Below are 16,803 nucleotides of genomic sequence, written 5' to 3'. Positions count from 1 at the left end.
ATGCAACAATGCAAATCATGAATTATCATCATCATCATCATCATCATCAGTCACAAACAGTTAAATTATTAACCATCTTGGCTACGTAGCTTAAGCCATACATTCCAGTAGCATTCACTACAAACAAATACAAAAACAACAATAAAGAAAAACTGTCTAACAGACAGCATAGCCGAATTCAAGGCAACACATAACAATAATCATTCAATTGCACTTTGTTTCAAAGTAAGCCTGAGAAAAAGAGAGCTGATTATTAGCTCATCAAAACATAATCACCTGACAGGTTTTCTCTAAGTGCACTGTTACAATTTTAAAGGGCCCAATTCTAGACATGTCCACGTTTAATAAAACTCCCACTATTAAAATAAGAAAACAACCCAAACCTAACTGACAGAATCCACCCATCACTCAAATAACAACCCCAAAGATCTTAAACACAGAAAAATTTGGCTTATTAATCTATCGATATGTTATGGAGATTAGAACTTCAGGGCCACAAAGGTTTTGCCCTACTCTTGGTTTAATTAATACTTACATAGTCTGAAATCAGATTTAAAATCACTCCCTCTGTTCATTTTCCCCACATCATATCTCAGTGGTTGGCCTCAGATTCCACAGTGTCCTGAGAGTCCGAGGTCAACTGATATAATTTCACCTGCTAAATACACAGAAAATCTTGTTAAAAGCCACTCACTTTGCACACAGTAATGTTCCCCTTTAGGCACTTTAACATAACTAGATTTAGCATAACATATAAACCCGTTATAACAATGTGTCATCACTAAATTATAAATTTCTTGTCCAAATCTGCACTTCTGAACAGACCTGACCACCTTATTTAATTATCCTGCTAGCGGACCGTCGTTATTACCGTTTTTTTGGAAAATATGGCACACTTAAAATCAATCCTTTGATTTTTCTGAAATATAAATCTAGAAATATATATCTTATAATCCCGTGTGCCTTATGTTTGAATTCTGGTTGTGTTAACTGACTGATGTTTTAGTACAACTTTGCTAAGCTACAAACCTGCACCACTTGATGGATTGTCGGAGCATTACGGCTATCGTAGGCAGGAGCCTCGCGGAGTGATACATACCGGCTTCAACATAATATTACCGTATTGCGTGTGTATAAGCTCTTTTTAAGTTTTGTGGATATTATACACGGTTATGCTGAGGATATGTCCACTGGAAATGCCTTTTGGTTAAACTGTCAGCAAGGAATTTGCATTTGCAATGTTACATTTTTATATAACTTTAATGCAAAAAAACAGCTGCTTGTTTAAGTGAAAATACATTGATGGGTTTTTTTTGCACTAATAAAATTGTGGAGTTGTAAAGTATTTTGTCTAGTGTCAATTATATCATCAGTTATATCGTTATTCAAATTTTCAAATGTATCTCGTGATAAATATTTTTGGTCATATCGCCCTGCTCTAGTGTGACGCGAATTTGTGGATAGGTAATGAAAGCAAAATAATTGGAGAGATACTCCCGCTGCGTTTTACTGTCTAGCATAAGTGATCTCCTGCTTTTATTTACAGAGTACAGAGCTGCTGCGGGCCGAGGATCCGATACAGCGGTGTATTTTAATTTGTCTTAACCTGGTGTAATCTGACATATTGCTGTCAATTTTGTTTGGGTTTTATTTTTCTGTATCAGTAGGCACCGCAGATATTTTCTTTTAGTGTTTTACCCTTTTTTATATATATATTGTTGCAGACAGTGAAGGTGCTGCGTGGCAACCAATCCCTTTTTTTTCTTGCTGCTTTTTGCATGCACCGCGGTGAGCCTGAGTGAAGATGGCACTGAAGATTTGTCTTTTTATAGTGTTTTGCCCAGTTGGGGTTCAGTGCGAGTTGCCATCCCTTTTAACGTGTGTGATATGTTGATTTGTTTTTAACACGCATCGCTTATCCTGTCTCACGGGCAATCATACAATTTTATCGTTTTTATTGTACTTAATCAAGTAAAGCTTTTAATTGTTTTCAGGTGCCGCTGTTACACCTTTACTTTTATTTTGTATTAAAATGAAACCCATTTTAACCGACTGGTATACATGTGTGACCCGTGGGTCACACAGCAGATTTAGGAAATGGCCTTGAAACACTTCATTGTATCTTGATCACAAGTAATATACAGCAGATTAAGGAGAGAGAGAAATTTAGAAAATCAAAGGGACAAAGGGAAACAAATAAACAATAAATAAATATAATTGTGCTTCTTTCTTTTATTTACAAAACATGCTATTAAAAACATTGCTATTATTAGAAGGACTTCTTTGTATCACCCAAACTAAAATCCAGACATTTACATACATGGAAAACAACATGCATATAACGCATATTTAAAATAAATATTCTAAATAATATTAAATATTGAACTGACACAATTGTCTATGCCAACAAACAAATGAGTCTTACATACTTATTCCAAGTCTGCTTCAACAATACTCTATTACCTTTTTTCATGGACTTCAGTTTAACAGTGATTTGTAAACAACTCAAATCTCGAAAAGCTTTGTGAGTCTTGCATCATATGTTTTTTTTGTTTGTTTTTGTGTTATTTGGACTTCAATGAAAGGTAAAGAGAAGGAGTCCAAGCAACAGATGGATCATTCCCAGTCTGATGGAACAAGCATCACTTTTGGTTGTGGAGGCAGTAGTTGTACTTGATCCTGCAGCTGAAGTTGTAGTTGGGGTAGTGGTTGTAATTGTAGTGGTTGTAGTTGGGGTAGTGGTTGTACTTGTAGTGGTTGTAGTTGGGGCAGTGGTTGTGGTAGTTGAGGCAGTGGGTGTAGTTGGAGTCGTGGTTGTAATTGGTGTAGTGGTTGTAGTTGTAGCCGTGGTTGTAGTTAGTGTAGTGGTTGTAGTTGTAGCTGTGGTTGTAGTTGGGGTGACGGTTGTAGTCGTGGTGGTGGTTGTTTTTGAGGCAGATGTTGTAGTTGGGGTACTGGATGTAGCTGTAGTTGGGGCGGTGGTTATAGTTGGGGTAGTGGATGGAGTTGTAGTGGTAGTAGCCGGGGTGGTGGTTGTTGTTGAGGTGGTGGTAGTAGTTGGAATAGTTTTTGTAGTTGTAGCCGTGGTTGTAGGTGGGGTGATGGTTGTCATTGTGGTGGTTGTAGTTGGGGTGGTGGTTGCTGTTGAGGCAGATGTTGTAGCTGGGGTGGTGGATGTAGCTGCAGTTGGGGCAGTGGTTGTAGTTTGGCCGGTGGTTGTAGTTGGTGCAGTGGTTGTTGTTGGAGCGGTGGTTGTTGTTGGGGTGGTGGTTGACGTTTGAGCGGTGGTTGTTGTTGTTGAGGTGGTGGTTGTAATTGGGGTGGTGGTTGTAGTTGCGGCGGTGGTTGTAGTTGCAGCGGTGGTTGTAGTTGTTGTTGGGGCGGTGGTTGTAGTTGCGACAGTGGTTGTAGTTGTAGCTGGGACGGTGGTTGTAGTTGGGGTGGTGGTTGTAGTTGCAGCGGTGGTTGTGGTTGTAGTTGCAGCGGTGGTTGGGGTTGTGGTTGCGGCGGTGGTTGTAGTTGTAGGTGGGACGGTGGTTGTAGCTGGGACGGTGGTTGTAGTTGGGGTGGTGGTTGTAGTTGGAGTGATAGTTGTGGTTGTAGTTGCGGCAGTGGTTGTAGTTGGGGTGGTGGTTGTAGTTGTTGTTGCGGCGGTGGTTGTAGTCGGGACGGTGGTTGTAGTTGCGGCAGTGGTTGTAGTTGTAGCTGGGATGGTGGTTGTAGTTGGCGTGGTGGTTGTAGTTGCAGCGGTGGTTGTAGTTGCAGCGGTGGTTGTAGTTGCAGCGGTGGTTGTGGTTGTGGCGCTGGATGTAGTTGTAGCTGGGACGGTGGTTGTAGTTTCAGCGTTTGTTGGAGTTGTGGCGGGGGTTGTGGTTGTAGTTAGGGCGGTGGTTGTAGTTGGGGTGGTGGTTGTAGTTGTGGCAGTGGTTGTAGTTGGGACGGTGGTTGTGGTTGCGGCGGTGGATGTAGTTGTAGCTGGGACGGTGGTTGTTTTTACAGCAGTGGTTGTACTTTCGGCGGCTGTTGTAGTTGGGGCGGTGGTTGTAGTTGTAGTTGCGGTGGTGGGTGTAGTTGTTATTGGGGTGGTTGGTGTGGCTGTTGTAGTTGCGGCGGTGGTTGTGGTTGTAGTTGGGACGGTGGTTGTGATTGTTGTTGGGGTGGGGGTTGTAGTTGGGGTAGTAGTTGTAGTTGGGGAAGTGGTTGGGGTTGTAGTTGCAGTGGTTGTAGTTGGGACGGTGGTTGTAGTTGGGGCGGTGGTTGTAGTTGCGGTTGTAGTTGGTACGTTGGTTGTAGTTGCGGCGGTGGTTGTAGTTGTAGCTGGGACAGTGGTTGTGGTTGCAGCGGTGGTGGTGGTTGCGGCGTTCGTTGTAGTTGGGGCGGTGGTTGTAGTTGGGGTGGTTGTTGTAGTTGCGGTGGTTGTTGTGGTTGTAGTTGGTACGTTGGTTGTAGTTGCGGCAGTGGTTGTAGCTGTAGCTGGGACGGTGGTTGTGGTTACAGCAGTTGTTGTTGTTGCGGCGGTCGTTGTAGTTGGGGCATTGGTGGTGGTTGTTGTTGGGGCAGTGGTTGTAGCTGGGACGGTGGTTGTGGTTGCAGGGGTGGTGGTGGTTGCAGCGCTTGTTGTAGTTGGGGCGGTGGTTGTAGTTGGGGTGGTTGTTGTAGTTGCGGTGGTTGTAGTTGGTACGTTGGTTGTAGTTGCGGCAGTGGTTGTAGCTGTAGCTGGGACGGTGGTTGTGGTTACAGCAGTTGTTGTTGTTGCGGCGGTCGTTGTAGTTGGGGCATTGGTGGTGGTTGTTGTTGGGGCAGTGGTTGTAGCTGGGACGGTGGTTGTGGTTGCAGGGGTGGTGGTGGTTGCGGCGCTTGTTGTAGTTGGGGCGGTGGTTGTAGTTGGGGTGGTTGTTGTAGTTGCGGCGGTTGTTGTGGTTGTAGTTGGTACGTTGGTTGTAGTTGCGGCAGTGGTTGTAGCTGTAGCTGGGACGGTGGTTGTACTTGCGGTGGTTGTTGTAGTTGGGGCGGTGGTTGTAGTTGGTGTGGTTGTTGTAGTTGCGGCGGTGGTTGTAGTTGTAGCTGGGACGATGGTGGTGGTTGCGGCGTTCGTTGAAGTTGGGGCGGTGGTTGTAGTTGGGGCAGCAGTCGTAGTTGGTTCTGGAGAACAGGTAACACCTTTTACTGTACCAACACTCTCCATGAAAGGTAGAGAACCCAGGCTTGAAGCAGCTGCACACAGGTTTTCAGATGCGCAGCCGTAACCTGGATACGTGCCGGTGCTGCTTCTGACTGCAGATCAAAAAGAAGAATTTCAGGTAATGTTTTAAATTGGCTACTTTCCAGGAAGTTTAATATATTTCAAGCAAAAAACAACTTAACAGCTTTTTAAAACGTTAATGTGTTTGTCTGACTTCCAGTCTTGAAATTTAAAATCTAATCACAGTAACTTTCACACCCAAGGATAACATTTAGTATAAATTAGGGTAAAAGTTTCCGCTCTTTTATATGTCAGATGTATCACAAAAGAATTTGAAATCATCTTTGATAGAAAACCGATGACACAACTGATACAACATAAAGACTTACTGGTTGATTGGAAGCATTTGTTCTCCACTCCCTGACACTGTAATGTGGAGGAGCACTGACCAGTGGAAAGGTCACAAAAGTTGCATACTCCGCCATTATTTGACTGAGAAGCAGGATCTGAAACAGAAAAGAAGATAATTTCATTTCAGAACAGAGACCCTTAGAACATCAGATTATTGTCTTTATCTCTTTATATTATTCTTTTGTCTTCAATGAGCAGCGTAGTATTTAACTTACTTGGTAGAGTTGCTGAGTTGCAGTTATCTGTGTTGCAGCATTGAGCAGAAGCCAGAGCACTTTGAAAACCCAGGTCGACTGAAAATGTCTGAGAGGTTACGGCTGGACACAGGAAGGAAGATGCACATGCCTTGTAGATTTGTTTTGTCGTAGTTTCAGATGAAGTAGCTACAAAGGCAAAGTGCAGTTTGTTAATGTTGATGGAACACAAATAGCTTCACAGTGGATGTAATTTAGTGAAAATATTAAATATGATATGAGAAAACATTACCTAGAATGGTAGCTGTAACACACATTGGTTCCAATGAGGAACATGTATTTGCCATTGTGTTTGAACACGTCAAATCTGTGCAGGTTTGACACAGAAGCGCTCCAGCTGCAATCAGGAGAGAAATACAGAAATGATCATCACAATTTAAATATATAGCAAATATGAGATGTTTTGAAAGTTCATATTGGATTACAGCAGGTTACAGTTGAGTCAATACTACTCACTAACTTTGGAAAAAAATTACAATGTAAGATAAAAAAAAAAAAGATTTAAAGCTTTAAATTAGACTCCCTTCTACCTGCAGGTGAAATGAGTGTAGTTACCTGTGGTGGAGAGTGCCCAGAGAAGAAACAGAGAAAACAGCAGCTTCATTGTGATGAACAGGTCAGTTCTGCAGATTAGTTTCCCTGGACTGTGATACTAAAGCTGAGGAGCACCACTGCACTTTATATACTGAACAGGTGACATCAGGTTTGGGTGTGTTTACATTTTTACAGCATGATCATTCATACAGTCAAGTCTTCTTTCGTCAAATCATGATGTCAAAGCATCTTACCACACCTTTCTTCTTCAATTCATTTGATGTATTCATGCATCAAAACAAGCTCAGAAATTTTCTTTTACGTTGTTAACTTTTCATTAAATGAGAATGACTTCATGTCCTGTTTTATTAGTCATAAATGACACAATTTAGATTTTGGATAATGGTAAATGGACTTCTTTAACAATGGTCCATCATTTATCGCAGGAGTTATGTTTTGGAAACAACCTGCGACCGATTAAATCTACAAAGTAGCCAGCTTTATTTTTTAAAATTATTATAGATGTTTTAAGGCTGTAAAACCCCTCACTACACATTTTATACACTGAGGGTTTTTTGAGTTTATTATATTATTGATCATTTCTAGTCTTTGGTTTCTTTGTTAGAGTTCTGTCTCATGGTTTATGTCTCTGTTTCTAGAAATGTTTAGCTTATTTTAGAGTTTAGAAATGTGTTAACATAGAATGTAGAATTATTGTAGAGACACTGATACTGCCCTCAATGTGATAAAGGCCTGACTGTCATGAACTTAGGAGCAGAGTATAGGAGACCCTCCCCAGTTGAACTGTGAAAGTAAAACAGAGAGGAGTTAATCCTGAGAGGAAATTCCCCAGAGAATGTTTGGGTGGGGGTCTCAACATTTGACCTGGATAACTGTGGTCTGGAAGGGAAATGGGTTTTTATGACCTCTAGGGAGTCACCTACACCCACAGTGTTTTAACTGTCACGCACACTCACTTACGCGCACACACATACATACAGGTATGCGTACACAGTCACACACAAGCACTCACATAGACACAGACACAGAGTTTGCAGCACACCGTAGGGGGGTTTTATGATGGGGACACCTCTATAAAGCTGGCTGTAACTAACAAAGGGGTGAAGATTTTGCAGAGGGACACACCGGCCTCGTCTTCCCTTCTAGAAGTGCATGCTTAAATGAAGATGAATAAAGATAAATAAAAGTTTTGTGAAAATGACTACTGAGTTCCGGTGCCGTCTCTGGAAGTTTCGACGAATAAAAGAACAGGGGTAAAACTGATTTCGTAACCGTTTTGGTGCCGAAACCCTGGGATTCGCTCGAGGCCCAGAGAGGATGAATTGGCAGAGCTGAGATCGTGAAACGAGGCGAACAGAGAGCTAGCTCACATGATTAAAAGGTAAGCACGACCTGTTTATTTTCGAACCGTGCATATTGTTTAAAGCCTAAATTATCTGTTCGCTAAGTTGAACGTATCGCAGTGTAAATTCACTCAGTAGAAAAAAAGGCGGCTAGCGTCCGTCTCAGTGCGTTAAAGCAAGAGACTTTTGTAAGAACTCCAAGTTGATGTTTAGCGTACTGTGAGCGACTAAAGCAAGAGACTTTTCTAAGAACTCCAAGTTGATGTTTAGCGCCCCGTAAGAATATCTCAGTGCGTTAAAGCAGGAGACGTTTGTTACGGATTAGTAGAATCGGTGTTTCATCCGTCTTATTTATTAGGAAAAAAAGTGGCGGTGTGTGATCCGTCCTCCGTGCGTTAAAGCAGGAAACGTGTGTTACTATTAGTTAGAAAGCGGGGTTTAAGGCCTCGTCGCCAGCTGAGAGCTGTGTGTGTCACGGGTTTGGTTACCCCACCTAGTCTCGGACGCGGGGCTAGGACCTGTGAGGGCAGGAGATCCAGGGTGGTGACCTGGGGATTCGTGGCTCCTTAAATAACTAAGTCGGGGAGAGGTCCCTGTCACAGTCTGAAGTATGCATAAAAGCAGGATCGGTTGCTTTCGCCGGTTAGATTCCGAGCTGAGTTGAACCAGTGCCTGATGCAGAAGGAGGACTGTGTAGTTTGTGTGAAAGCGCCGTTAGAGTCGGCGTCTCGTCTGAAGTACGGGAGTCAATTAAAGTAACAAAAATAATTTGTGTCTAAAAGTGTGTGTTTGTGGTGTGTAGAAATTGCGGCAGGAGGCCGTGTCGCGAATTGTTGCAAACTGTGAAGTCAATTGGGGGGTTTAATTTGGTTTTATTTTTTATGGGGAAGAGAAACTGCGGTATCCAGTCCGTGGCGCAGTTTGAATAATTCGTGAGGCAAATGTGGCGCGATCTGAAGATCGTGAGCCTAATTGTCCTAGTTAGGTTGAGGTGTATAAGAGCGGATGGCACCCGCTCTTTGTTTTGATTAGGGCGTTGTCCTGAATCAGCAGAAGTGTCTCGCAGAAAGTTTGTATGGGACTGCAAGAAGTATGAAGTGTGTGTGAGCCAGCCTCGAGGGGCGGGTTCACAGGCGGAACGAACGAGGAGTAAAATGTGCGTGCGTGTGAGAGAGAAAGACAAGGTGGGGGCGAGTGACCAGCCTGTGAGTGTGTGTGAATTCCTTGATGACAAATAGGGAGATAAAGTAGATTAGTTGATTTTCTGTGAAATAGTAATAGTCAAGAAATCATAGTGATCAAATAGGAGAAAATGAACTAAAGTAAATAAAGCAAATTAAAAAGTGGATTAGCGTTAAAGTAAAGATAAATAAATAGATAAAACTAATAGTGACATTTAAAGGTGATCAAGTATTCAAGGATGAATGGAGAATTTGATTGTGGACTGCATGAGAGCTGTCGGGGTGAAAGGAAAATGAGGTTGGAGGAGTGAGTTAACAGGTTAATGTGTGGGTGTAAAGCAATGGGGTAAAAGAAAAAAAAAAGAGAGAAAGAAAATGATGAAAACAAAGAAAATAAAAAGTGTGGAAGTGTGAGTGGGAAATTGTCTCCAACTGGGGGAAGCAGTGACACTACAGGTCACCTTCTTCCCCTGCTGGACACAAAACAAAAACATAATTTGGAGTGTTGTTGATGAAAATAATTAATAACAACATCAAGAAGATTTTTTGTGTTTGCGGTTAAGATCAAATAAAAATTTCATTTTTGGGGTTTGAAGTCAGTAGAGGTCAAAACAAAATAAGTAGAGATGTGTTGCTTTAGGAGTGATGAAAACATATGCAGTCACAGTGAATAATGAAAGTCTCTCAGTCTGTCGTTTACAGGTGGGGAATGGACCTGGATCAATTCTCCATGGGCAGCAGTCGGAAGAAATTTATAGGTTAAAATCATTAGAAAAAGTAGAAGCACCCAGCCAGAATTTTTGGCTGAATTGTTTTGCAGCTTCCAGTCCTCATCCTGAACAAGTAAGCTCCAAGGAAGCTAATCTCTCCCTGAAGACACCGAGTGCAGTTCCAGAAGCACGAGCATGAACATCAACAGTGGACAGCAGTCCAAAGAGACAATACCAGAGTTCTGAGCAGAGAGGTCCAGCAGCACTATGGGCAAACGACATCAGAAAGAGAAGATCCACCATCTAGATTGGATGGATGGAGATGCGTTTCCAGCAAGCTGCAACCTCACTGTGTGTGAAGGACCTTTGAGAAGACTGTCTGAGTTTGACATTTGCCATGTTTGGAGCGAGATGGCAATGAAAGAGACAGTGGGACAAAGAGATACACGGGACAAAGCTGAAAAGAACTGACTGCCATTGGATAGAAAAGTGGGAGAGAAGAACGGAGAGAAAGGAGCAGAAGAGGACTGAGGCTGCTGTTTTAGTTTGGGGAATCAAATTGGGTTAAGGAATCCGGGGAGACAAACGACTGCCTGGAAGTGGAGGATTGACACAGTGTCCAGACCACCACAAAAGGGGGAGGAAGACAAGCACTGAGGTATGCAAGAGTACTGTTAGAAAAAATGGAAAGGTTACACCACACATGCACATGATATGCACTAGAGATAACACAAAATCATACATAAAGTGGCACACAAGCATTTGGGGTTTAGCTGTGCATGACTATGACAGAGTTTTTCATTTAGATGTTTCTGAAACAAAATTTGGAGTGAACGGAGTTTTGTTTCAGAAAAAAGGGGGAAGGTACATAAAAGGATACATAGAAATAGAAAATGTATAAAAAAAAAATTATTTTAATTTTATTAATTTTAAGTAGGCAATACTGTTACCATCATGCTGTCTGGTTTATTGAGTGGGTTTAGAACTGATACATAGACGACTGAATAAGTATTATTTTGGGGAAGATGATAGCAGGGGTGAACAGAATCCTGCAGCCAGAGTTTAAAAGAGTGAAACTAGCAGATTTTTTGTTTTTGTTTTGTTTTGTTTTTGTTTCTGAAGTATGGGAAACCAAGTTTTAGATTTGGTGTTTTCTCACCTATAAGAGAAAGAATATTCTGTGACAAGTCCTAAGACCGGGCTTCTGTATTTTTTATTTACTTTTGTTTTTCAGTTTTGTCTGTTATTTTTCATTTTATTTTTATTTTTGAACAGTGCACTGATTTCTGTTTGTGAATTTCTTTTCTTTAAGCAGATCTGCACGTCGGGAATTACAAGCGCTACACGTTGTCGAGAAAATTGTTGCAAGTGAGTTTCTCCACATTAAAATGGGCTCTGGAGAAAGCCACTTATTTGGGACAATTAGAAAATGAGAGTCCCTGCCTAAAAAGGATTCAGCGAGGTAATCCAACCTAAAGTTCTTCTTTTTTCTTTTTGAAATGACGTCATTTTGCTGAGGGTGGAAATCAAATGCGGCGATAGTTTCCACTATCAGCAAAGAAAGAAAGACTGGATGAATGAATGAGGGAATGAATGGAAATAAAACAAACTGACTGACTGGTAAAAGCTGACAAGACTTGACCACGACTCAAAGTTAACCTCCACCTAGACAGGACAAAAGGGTGGATGAATTTATGCGTTTCTTTTTACAGGAGCAGAAAGATGCCAGCAACATCTGAGGTTGCATGACGATTTAACCTTTTAAATGCTACTTTCTGTGTTTGTGAATCTACCAGGGGTGTGTTATTCATGGGCTTGTGTTGCTCACAGAAGTTACTGTGAGAAAGAGTGTATACACGTGCGCAGCGCTAACATTTGCATTCTCTTTTCTACAGTATTACAGTTCTTCATGTGATTTGATGATGTGATTTATAACAGAACAATTGGTTGATGTTTGTTTCTCTACTACAGGTTATGGATTGATGATGCTGTTACACTGTGTTGTTGGGAAAATGTTGAAGGTTACTTTGACGATGTGAATAACGTGAGAAATTTCCTGTGTTGAAACCAGTGTCATTCCTTTTACAGCAGGCTTAATTTTATGGCCTTTTACGGCACCTCTGGAATGTGGATGGCTGACGTCTGCCCACCAGGATGATCCATGTGTGCTCCTAATGTTTGTTTTTCTTTAAGAGTGGATGTAGAGCATTCAGCAGAAAACAGACAAGTGACATGAGGAAACAAATAAGATGCAGTGTTTATGGAATAGTTGAATATGAGCTCATTAGCTGGCCACTACTGAGCTCATAGTGATAAAATGGGTGGAGTGACATTGTTTAAGGAAAGTCACTGATTAAATTGTGGAATAAATTGGGACGATTCATGATTTGGGACAAATTATGGTAATAACAGTGATTTAATGATTGGAGAAAACCTGCACATGATACTCGTCTTTTATGCTGAATACTTTATCACTCTTATGATCTACAGTTGGTTGCAAATGTGAAGTTTGTTTTAACAGATTTGTCTTCCAGGATACAGGCTCCAGGTGGAGCTGGGAGTTAAATAAGTTGAACATGTAACTGCTGATTAATGTTTTTACACAGGGTTACAGGTTGGAGTATGGCTGCTCCAAGTGGGAAACCCTGGAGATTGTTTTAAAGAGAATGTGCAACATTCTTGTACATGTCTCATTGGGGAGTTGACACATGGTGGAAGCCATGTGGGGAGAGGAGTGTTATTTTTTAATCTGTAGATGTCGTGAGGTGCCATGACGAGAAGGAGTGGCTGAGAGGATCGTCCACAAGATGGGAGCTGAGGCCAGGAGAGAGGCTTCAGGAGGATCAGAGAGACAACTTTATTGTCATCTCCGCTACATACAGACCAGTATATAGAGAGACGAGACGACGAGGCTCCAGTTACAGCAGTGCAAGGAAACAAACAATAAATATAAGAACAGTAAGAAAATAAATATACACTTTAGGACTCGGGGTAAAAGGCTCAATAACAATTTATAATTTGCAGTTTGATGATTCAAAGTCTCACACACAACCCGTCGAAAGGGGAGGGAGACATGCTGCTTCCAAATAGAGCACATTTCATTCATAATGATGTAAATCCAATCCCATTATGTATTCATGATTTGAATCCTGGGTTGTGCGAAATCCCAGAAAAAAAACCCTAGACAAAGTGAATCTGTGAACTAACATGTAGGTTTATTAGGTTATGTTGTGGTGATCCAAGAGATCCAAGGGATTTGTGTTCATACTGGAGTGCAAAATTAAAACCAATGGAAGATCGACAAGAAAAGTTCAAAGCCATCAGGTGCTCAGTTTAGAAAAAAGAGAAGAAGAAGAAGAGGAAGAAGAGGAGGAGAAACAAGCAAAAGATGCAGGTAAGCAGATGTGTCATTGGATAATGGCAGGTCATCCTGAAACAATCAGAATCAGAATACTTTATTACTAACCTAAGGAAGTTATGTGGGTTACAGTTGCTCCAAAAAAAAGGGTAAAAATAGTAACAGTAACAGACTAAACTCCAAAAAATACATTAGGTTACAGATTTTAATATTAATTAGTCATTGTCAATTGTTGATTTGTCCTGTTCTCATTGTATGACAAATTATGATGGCTGTTTGGTAGCCGTTTGCATACAATGCTTACTCCCTCTCTCTTCATGTGTGTGTGTGTGTGTGTGTGTGTGTCTGTTCATGTTTCTCTGGTGAAATTCAGTATGGTTCCGACAACAGTTTTATGCTAATGTACAATCTTTAATATGTTTCATGAGTGTGTGTGTGTGTGTGTGTTGGGGGGGGGGGGGGGTATCGGTTTGATTTTATGTGTAAGATAAAAAAAAAAAACCTTGATGCAAGAACTAGCAATTATATAAAATAATAACATAACGATGTTAATCACTCATTATTTTCTTGCGCCGCACCTGCTTCAGTTTTCCTGTAGAACTGGTTTGTTGAGAAACTGGCAGCTTGTGATCAATGGTGGAAAACCTGCTGCAAGTGTGCCAGCTGCCTTACCTTGCAGGTCAGCAATACGTGAACAGTGAAGTAACTGTGCTTTTACTCAGCTACTGTACTGAAGTGTCTTTAAGCTCAAACATTGATTTTCAGTATTACAGTTCTATACATTTTGCTCTTAATATGATTGTTACACAGCTCAAACAGACAACAAATCATCTAAGCCATTACCGTACAACTGATAATCTGTCACACAATGTTGTCACTCTCTGAATTCACCACACCTGCTGTTGTTAAATTGATGCCATTGCCACCCTCTATTCATAACTTAATGATGGGGTGCTACAAATTAAAAATACAGCGCATGTTGTTTATCAAGTTTGATCATGTGTCACACACACCTGACTTACGTACAAGAAGTTCTTTTTGTTCTATTATGGCCTTTCTGTGAAGTAGAAATAAAGCAGGTTGTTTATGATGTACTTAACTAAGGGTGTGGCCATTACAGTAATTCTTCAGCTATGTCACCTACACCCCACGGCCTAGTTATCTTTCAAATATATTCTTCTTTATTACTATTCCAAACAGAGTGAAGCAGGACTGCTTTACTCTGTTCTGTTTCCATGTTTTGGATGAAACATCTGAAACACTACTGTATGACAAATATGAACTATAAAAGGAACCATTTGGCTGCTGAGGATGAAACTGCAAGGGGAAACAACCTGAACTGTTTTTATCTCCAATTTGAAATGGACACTTACAAAGAATACCTTGATATTCACACACATTCACAGCTAGGGGGTGTTGTGGAAAATCTTAAATAAAACTGCAACCACCAGGTGAGTGTGTCTTTTAAAGTGAGGTTTATTAAAAAAAGAGAGAAACACTGCAGTGGAGAAAACATTCAGGTCAAACACCAAAATGGTTTTCTGAGGAAGGACAACAACCTGGACTCTTTTATAGCTTCCCAAACACTCTCAAACAAAGAACATTCCACAGCAGATCATATATCCCTATACCTTCAGTCCAGCTCATCCTTCACCCCTTTACCACTCTAAGAAAAGTTACAACCACCCGTCACCTCCCTTGAGCAGGATGTCTGGATAGCTTCAACTAAACAACAGGCCCTCTGTGAAAAGTACAATAAACATGGGGCGCACTTGTGATAACATTCATGCAGACTACTAAGTGAGAAAGTAATATTACTATTACTAATGTGGTATGGTTAACAGATGTGATTAATTTTGTGTGATAATAAAAATAAATGCACAGCATATTATGTACTTAAATGCACTTTCTCTTAAATCACTTTCCTTGGCTGTGTGTTTGCGATCATTTACTCCCTGAAATGCCCACCCCTGTTTTATCTTCATTAAGTATGTTTGTAGGTAACATTCACAAAGGTAGCATGGTTTGGCACTTCATTTTACCTGTCATAGTATGTTTCTAGCTCTTATTAACAGAGGTAGGATGATTTGGCACTTAATTTTAGCTATGAAAATATGCTTCTACCTCAGATTAACAAAGATAGGATGATTTGCCACTAAATTTTAGCTATTAGTATGCTTGTAGGTCACATTCACAAAGGTAGGATGGTTTGGCACTTAAGTTTACCCATCAGAGTATTCTTCTGGCTAATATTCACAAAGGCAGTACGGTTTGCCACTTAATTTCGTGTTGTGCACATGTGCAGAAACAACGGGTAGGATGGTTTGTCAGGTAGGATGGATTCCCATTCTCACTTTGAAGTGAACGACGATGGGCGACATTTTTTTTATTTTGCTCACCCCCTCTCTCTCACTTTTTCCTTTTTTTTCTCTCTCAGTTTTTTTGCGTCAAGCTACACATTAGCCTTGTGTTTGCTGAGCAGAGGGGGGAGGGGCGGTAGTTCCACTCGCAGCAGCAGTAGCACACAAACAGAGCAGGAAGGAGAGAGAGAAAGAAATCCAGGGGCAACAACAAGAGACAACATTGACACATCAGAAAGGTATAGTAAAGAAAATGAGTGACACCAAGAAAAGAAGCAAAACCTCACCTGAGAACTGTCCACCCATCAGTGCAATGGGAAGATAAAACACAGACGTTGAATTGAGTGTGATATTAATGAAGGTGACAGTGTGCGTACTGCAACTGTTGCTGCTGCTGCACACACACACACACAAATGTATATATATATATATATATATATATATATATATATATATATATATATACACACACAAATCTTTTTTACACATACAAATGTTTTTTACGCACACACAAATTCTTTTTACACATACAAATCCTTATTTACAAGTACAAAACTGATTTACAAGTACAAAATATTTATGACCACAATTTGAGCCCATAAATGTGCTCATAAACGAGTTGGCGCTCCGTGTTTTGAGGGTTAAGAGTTTCATTTATCACTACTTTCCTGATTTGAAAAATTGTTAATGACGTAGAGTGCAGACGGTTTTGCAGCATGCTTACATACACATGAAAATGGGTAGAAAAGTGTCCGGGTCAGGAAGTCCGAACAAGATGTCCTGAACTGGGACAGCTGAAGGATAACATTAGATAATCAAGGCCACATAGCGTGGTTTTATATCTGTCTTTTTGATTCCACGAATGTGAGCTGATAGGAGGGTGGACTGGACGCAGAAGATTTGAATGGAGCATCCCATTGGGGTGCTGGGAGAAGAGAGCCATAATAAATAATAATGTTCAGTTATTGTCACAGTATATAAGCCCGTGTACAGCCAATTTCAGGGTTATACTTGGTGTGAGGCAGGCTGTTGTATCACACTGGGGTCCCGCGCTGTAAACTTGTAATTTCAACTGCTAAAGTAAATTAAATCTTTTCAAGCTAAAGAGATTTCTCCTGAATTCCTTCTGCTGTTTGCTGCTGTTCGGTATATTTTGGTTAGAGCCTGATGAAACTTGCAGTTTTTGAATCTGTGCTTTCAGAATAATTGTTTGTCCATGAATGCTTTCAGGCGAATGGGGGAATCAGCTATTTGTATTTACATCCTTTCACAGAATCTGTTTACTGACTCCTTAATTATTTGCTGCGTTAGCTGTGACTCAGGCATTTCTATGGAAATGTGCAGAAGTGTTAACAGCTTAAGTAGAAAGTTAATACAGAAAACCAGAGCTTTAAAGAAGAATTGACTGATACGTATGTGCAAACTTTTAGAAATGCTGTACCTGGGTGC

The 16,803-nt window shown here is 40.9% G+C and overlaps 1 protein-coding gene across 1 annotated transcript; it reads right to left on the bottom strand.

Moving 5' to 3' along the window:
- Positions 1–359: 359 nt before the first annotated feature.
- On the bottom strand, positions 360–6,661 carry LOC146499072 (uncharacterized). The gene is made up of 5 exons (XM_085138628.1): positions 6,403–6,661; positions 6,080–6,184; positions 5,809–5,976; positions 5,572–5,688; positions 360–5,274 (listed from the first exon to the last, which is right to left on the bottom strand). Exons 1-5 carry the CDS (start codon positions 6,449–6,451, stop codon positions 2,576–2,578), a joined length of 3,138 nt encoding a protein of 1,045 aa, XP_084994754.1. The 5' UTR covers positions 6,452–6,661; the 3' UTR covers positions 360–2,575.
- Between the last annotated feature and the right edge of the window lie 10,142 nt (positions 6,662–16,803).

Source organism: Neolamprologus multifasciatus, chromosome 17 (genome assembly GCF_963576455.1).
Source record: "Neolamprologus multifasciatus chromosome 17, fNeoMul1.2, whole genome shotgun sequence".
NCBI lineage: Eukaryota > Metazoa > Chordata > Actinopteri > Cichliformes > Cichlidae > Neolamprologus > Neolamprologus multifasciatus.
This window is presented reverse-complemented; position numbering and strand designations above follow the sequence as displayed.